Source organism: Desmodus rotundus, chromosome 11, assembly GCF_022682495.2.
Source record: "Desmodus rotundus isolate HL8 chromosome 11, HLdesRot8A.1, whole genome shotgun sequence".
Lineage (NCBI taxonomy): Eukaryota > Metazoa > Chordata > Mammalia > Chiroptera > Phyllostomidae > Desmodus > Desmodus rotundus.
In genome coordinates, this window is record NC_071397.1 from 94,267,027 (window position 1) to 94,273,403 (window position 6,377).

General features: G+C 45.9%; 1 protein-coding gene across 6 annotated transcripts in view; it reads right to left on the reverse strand.

The window, feature by feature from the left end:
* The window catches only part of IPCEF1 (interaction protein for cytohesin exchange factors 1), a 152,009-nt gene extending 146,401 nt beyond the window's left edge, over positions 1–5,608 (reverse strand). For 2 of the 6 annotated variants that reach the window (XM_045188918.3, XM_045188919.3), the window contains exons 1-2: positions 5,054–5,242; positions 4,600–4,659 (exon numbers count right to left, since the gene is read on the reverse strand). In XM_045188918.3, coding sequence (XP_045044853.2) covers positions 4,600–4,659; positions 5,054–5,087 — 94 coding nt within the window. In that variant the 5' untranslated portion in view covers positions 5,088–5,242. Of the gene's footprint in view, positions 1–4,599; positions 4,660–5,053; positions 5,245–5,342 lie in introns of those variants that run through there. The other 4 variants (XM_071219640.1, XM_053913619.1, XM_045188916.3 and 1 more) reach the window with 3 other exon arrangements.
* Positions 5,609–6,377: the final 769 nt, after the last annotated feature.

Here is a 6,377-nt window from a genome sequence, read left to right on the forward strand (position 1 = left end):
ACCCAAGGTTTCTCCTTAGGGCAGCTCACAGTATGACAGCTGGCTTCATCGGGATGAAAAAGCCACAGTGAAAGAGGAGATTGAGGGGTCCGGCGCCTGGTTAAAATCCTGCGTGGTCTTTCAGGCCTGCCCATAGGTCATCACAGAGGCTTTTCCCGGCAGGCCTCACGGGGAAAGCTGCCCTCCTCACGCCAAACTCGGGGACAACTAGCACCCCACAGTCTCCGAGAGGAGTTGCAGTCAAGGTCAGGGTCCTCTGGTCAGCCATGCTCTTTTGTATATTTACATTCCCAGCCCCGATGCCTTCATTCCTAGGTGTCTTCATCTGAGACCTTGGGCCAATGTCCTCTTCAGGCATCTCTGCTGAGGTCCCCTTATGAAGGGAAGAGGGGAAATCTCAAAGACACTTCTCCCCACCACTCAGTCAGTACTTTTCTACGTCTAGCCCTGTTCCCACATCTACACATACCTCAGTGTCCCTAAAGCTGCCAGAGCCTTTGAGTGGGGACTTCCTCAACAATGCGACAACCCCACATGGCTGCTGATCTGCCTGACCCTCCCCACATGCACCGTTCCCCGGGGATATGGAACAGGGGGAGTGGGCACTTCCTCCGGCTGTGGACTCTTGCTTACGTTCTCACAGTAAGTGATCAGAGGCTTAACTCTTTCATTTGTGGCTTGGCACTTGAATCAGCTGCTCCAAGACCTGACAGCTTAGCTCTCCCTCGTGCATCTCACTGACCTCCATCAGAGAGAGTGTGAGCAGGACAGAATTCCCTGTCTTCTGTAACCTGTTCTCAGAAGTGCTATCATAACGCTTTGGCCACATTCTCTTTTGTAGAAGCAAGTCACTTGGTCCAGTCTGCACTCCAGAGGAAGAGCTTATAGGAAGTCTGCATTCCAGGAGGTGGATGGTGACCATGGGGGTTGTCTTGCAGATTTAAATCCAGTTTAGAAAATTTTATCCAAACCCAAATTGCCCCTGTCCAGGCCAATAGTAACAAAAGGGAAGACTCATCTAAGGAGAAAATCATCAATTTAGTCAAAGCCCTAAAAGAAAATCTGATACGTTTATCCAGGCGTCATTCCAGCCTGCAGCCCCCACTGGTCATGACCAAGATCCCCCTGCTCAGCCCTGATAACCTCATGACCCTCCTCATTCCATTTCCAAGAAACAGACAAATGGGTATGCAAGCAAAAGCTGAAAGGGCACCATAAAACCAGCCCACGACCTGGAAGGTGTCTGAAGCCATTTCAATAAAAAGAACAACTTTTCACCTAGCCAAAAGCATGAGAAAGTCTCAAAACAAGTCCAGAGTTGGACTTTCCTCCCCTTACACTCAGAACTCTGACGCTGGCTTTTCTACGCTTAATGCTCCATGAATCCGCTCCTTCCTAAGAATGACTAGGCAGTGCTTCCTGGCCTGTAGCCCCCACCGGCCCACACTGTACCAAAGCATATCACTTCTTTGTAAGCACCAACCTCTTAGACCAGGGCAAATTGAAGGTCTGTTTCTTCATCTCCAACAATGGGGGGGAGAAGGATGGGGGGGAGAAGAAAGAGTCGCTCTGGGTAGAGAAGGAAATAATTCAGTTGACTTTAGATCTTCCTAGTTTAAAGATGTGCTGATAACAACGGACAGAAACCAGCATCACTTGATTGGCAGCTTAACTGGCAATAGATTTAAGGGCAACATTTTCAACAAGAGTGAAAATCCTCTGTGGGACATGTCTTGTGTTTCTGCTTTTGCAGAAGTTGTTAAATTTACTGATTAAACACAGCCTACATCCCAGTACTCCCCCATACCTCCAATCCAAATGTCAGTAACAAGCTGCGCTAAAAATAACTAAGGCTGTGGGGAGAGCAGAGAAAGGGAGCATGTATAACAAAGTTACTACTGGCTAAAAGCTTTCCCTTGGAGAATAGATGAGAGTTTAAAAACTTCAGCCTCTGGTCTCAGACTTCCTCTTATTTTCTTTGTATTCATTTTACGAGAAAGTAAGAATTATTGCAATAAATTACATCTGTGGAGGAGCGAGAGGGTTAAAAGAAGATGCTGCACGTTTTGACCGGGAATAAAGTGAAAGTTCCCTCAGTGTCTTCTTGTTTGCATAAATTTTTGTTTCTGGGAAGTGCTGCCGTGTCTTGTCCCTGCATTGAGTTATCCTCTGCCTTAGAAGCATCCAAAAGTACCAGATGGAATCAAAAATATGCAGTGACATTTACAGCAGGGGCTTGTTTCTCATCTGGCTTTTAGACGCCATCATCGAAGACATACTCAAAGGCTGTGTAATTTACGATGGGGCCAGGAATGGAGCCCCTTAAATTCTCCGAGCCCACAAGCACCTCATTTATAAAACGGGAATAATCCTCAAGGTGGCTGGACTTTCAGTTCAAGACAGGTCGATCACAGAATCTTTTTTTGCCCTTTTCCCTCCCTCCCAAGACTCCATTTAAATGATAGGAAAAGTATAACAACTACATAAACCCACAGTAGCAAAAGTAAAGCTGGAGGGAGAAAATTAGAGCTCGAGAGGTCTCGACAGGTTTGTGGAAGATGGGATGACAGAGGAGGAGGAAAGCTGAAGGAGAGCAGACAGGCACACCATGGGCTTAGGGGAAGGACACTGGCCCAGCCTTTTCACAGCCAGCATGCATGGTCCTGGGACAGCCCACCCCCACCTCCAGCAACATCATGGAGGATTCTGCTCTAAAGAAATTGAAACTGTCCAGAAAGTTCCACTGGAGAATCTGGGGAGTGGCAGGAGAGGAAAAGAGAGGTTTAAGGGGAGGAGTCAGGAGATACTACATTGGCAAGAAACCAAGTGTAAGCGTGTGGTTTACAAGGTCACCCAAGTAACCGATGTAAACACTAAACTGAAAGATTTCATTGTTATGGGAGGAGCACGGAGATGAGGGAGTTCTCAAGAGCCACACCCTTGGCTCCTGTTCCCTGAGGTCAATAGACTGTCTGAAATTGACAAAGAAAGAAGAGGGCGAACACAGCGCACGGAAATCACAAGGATTAAAAGCAGAGGAGCTGCTCTGGCAGAGCGGCTCAGTTGTTTGCAGCGTCGTCCAAACATGCCAACGTTGCAAGTTCGATCCCCAGTCAGGGCACATACAAGAATCGACCAATGAATGCATCATTAAGTGAAACAACAAGTTGATGTTTCTCTCTCTCTTTCCCTCTTCATCTCTCTTTAAAAAACGTTAATAAACAAAAAACAGAAGAGCTAATTGGCAAGATGTGGCAGGTTGGAGTGGAGAGGGTGGCCGCAGGAGACCTGCTTTCCCTTAGCTCCCTGTGCCTGGATCCCCCAGCTCCCGGGCTGTCCGGCCTTCAAGGTGTAGCCCAGGAATCACTTCCTCAGAGAAGCACACTTCTCCGTCGCTCAGACTAAGCTGTCCTCTCCTCTGCTCGCTCAGTATTCTGTACATACCTCTATACAAGCATTACCACATTGTTCTATAATGATGTTCATAAGCACACACCTCAGTGCCTCTCAAATCCCTGTCCTTAGAAGGGCCCATACTTGGTTTCACACTCTGGTTAACTCTTTGAAATTCTTAGCAAACTGTGAGGGAGTCTCATGTTTTCACTTCTAACTGGGCCCTGCCGTTTATGCAGCTGCCTTGTTTGTAAGTTTGGCTCCTAACGGGACTGTCAGCTCTTTGAAAGCAGGGAGAAGTCAGTTTTGAAATCTGTACCCTGTTGAACTAGTACAGTAAATGGCCATTTGACTAACTGATACTTACACGTACTTTACTGTGAGGGCTATCATTTTATACTCTAAGATCCAGGAACATAATTCATCTTTTGGATGAAAGCTCTGGTTTGGGGTGTGCCAGCAGTCACTCCCAAAGCACCCATAAAACATCTGTCACTCCTCTTCTGATAGCTGAAATGCCATTACTACAGCTGTTTTTCCTTTTTTCTTAAGGTGTTTCATTCTCTTGTGTTGTTATTTCTTCTGGGAGAGATAAACTTTAAGCTTCACTAACCTTAACTCAGATGAATTTGTCAGATCCTTTCAGTTCAGAGAGAACCAACCCTTTCCCCAAAGCAGGAGATGGACTTGACATTCACACTCTATCATGAAACACACATCTGTGCTACTGACTTGGGACCATGCTGGTAAAACAAGGTTACAAATAGCTCACATAGCTTCCTGAGCCTCAGCCATGGGAAATCATGAAATAAAAATTGTAATGTTACACATGAAAATACATCAATACTCAAGATTTTTTTTGAAAAATATATATTGTCTCCAACACTTGTAACATCATCTCTAGTTTTGCCTGAAACATTTTCCAACTTTTCTACTAATCAACATGAAAACCCTTACCTGGGGGTTTTCGTATTGATTACCCTTATTTACTATGTAAACCCTTATTTACTCTTCAACGTATTTATGGAATATATTTCTTGAGTGGTGATGGGCAAGACACTGTTCGAGAACCTGAGGGCTGCATCTCTCGGATGAGAGGCTCAGAGACCCAAGGAGCAAAGAGAAGAGGAGGCAGCATGAGACTGATGCCCAGAAGAAGGTCTATGAGAGGTCAAGGTTGGAAGAAAAGAATCTGATTGGACCTACCTGGGCCAGCTTCACAGAGGGGACAGCATATGCTCTGGTCCTTGAAGCACAGGTGAAGTACTGAAAGGAAAGATGGGATGAGGGATGACAACCTATACCATGAGAGGTTCACAAGATCAGCAAGCTGATGACCTACCCGCTCAGGGGTCCTCACTGAGCTGGTACTGCCCCCTCAGGGACATTTTGGAGATTTCTGGACTCTGACCTCCCTCCCTCTTATAAGAACCCTTGTGATTGCATTGGGGCCACAGGGATAATCCAAAATAAACTCCCCACTTCAAAACCCTTAACTTAATCACCTCCACCAAGTCTCTTTGCCATGTAAAATAACATATTCACAGGTTCAAGGGATTAGACCATGGTCAGCTCTGGGGGGCCATTATTCAGCCAGCCAACAATCTACTGGCGTAGACCTTTTCCCCCTCACCGAATTCTAATAGTTTGTAACACACACCTGCTTGTACATTCCGTCTGTAGCTGGACCTCATCCAGAACGGGAGCTATGAAAATGTCCTCCAGATCCCTAGTTCAGTCAGTGACACCAGCTAGGAGAGCCAAGCAGGGGAGACATTAGATTTCCCAGATCGCTCTCTACCCTCACGGGTAAATCACTGCTGTTTATCACGTTGACCTTACTTCTAATATCTCTCAAACCTGTGCCCTTCTTCCAGCCCTGCCAGCTCCCACTGCCTTCAGAACTCGTCCTCGGCAAAGCTGCAGTACCTTTCCCCCAGCCTCCTCACCTCCGAGTGGCTCTCCTCACGCCACCCTCCAGGATTCCGAGTGGGCTCTCCAGCACACGTGTCTGCCACTCCCCAGGAGCTGCACAAAGAACCCTGGGAACATTTGCTGAACTCTTTGTTGAACAGAACTGGCAGTGATAGATCTTGATTTCAGGTGGAAAAACTGTTCCGAAATCAGATCCTAAAATCTGGGATCTGCTACTTCAGTCTTTGTTGGCAAAGCATTATTTCTAATCAGATGTCAGCTGTTTCTACTACATGTATCAGTTTGGTAAGAGAGCCCATTACTTTGGTCAATTAGTTCACATGTAATCCACATGAGTCAAATTTGTATTATTAGATTTCCAAGATTTGGAAGGTAGATCACAGGAGTTTGCCATTGACTTCTCAGCCTGGACTAAACTGATCACTGCCACCAAGTGGCGAATGTTGTCATCAGCCCAAGAGAACCCAGGGATGCAGCAGCCTCTTCATTCATTCATTCTGTTACAGCCTCAGAGGCAGAGGAAAGGCCACAAAATGTGTCTCAAACATTTCATTGGCCCAGGCAGGAGAACAGCAATGTGCAGGATTTTTGTATTGAAGCAGGAAAAAATATATCTATAGTTGTGAGCTTCACTATAGGAATAATTTATTCCTTCTATTTTCCATACTCAACTTTGCAAAACACAATAATACCTTATTTACTAGGACATTAAAGAGAATATGATGCCCTGGCTGGTGTGGCTCAGTGGACTGAGCGCCAGCCTACAAATCAAAGGGTCGCCAGTTTGATTCCCAGTCAGGGTACACCAAAAGATGGTTCAATCCCTGATCAGGCCGAGTACAGGAGGCAACCAACCAATGTTTCTCACATCAATGTTTCTGTTTCTCTCTCTCTCTCTCTCTCTCTCTCTCTCTCCCCCTCTTTCTCTCTCTCTTTCCCCCACCTCCACATCCCCTCTCTCTAAAATCAATATAACATATGCTCGAATGAGGATTAAATTTTAAAAAAGTAGAAAAAACACTCTCCAAATCCATGATTCTGTCTCTGTT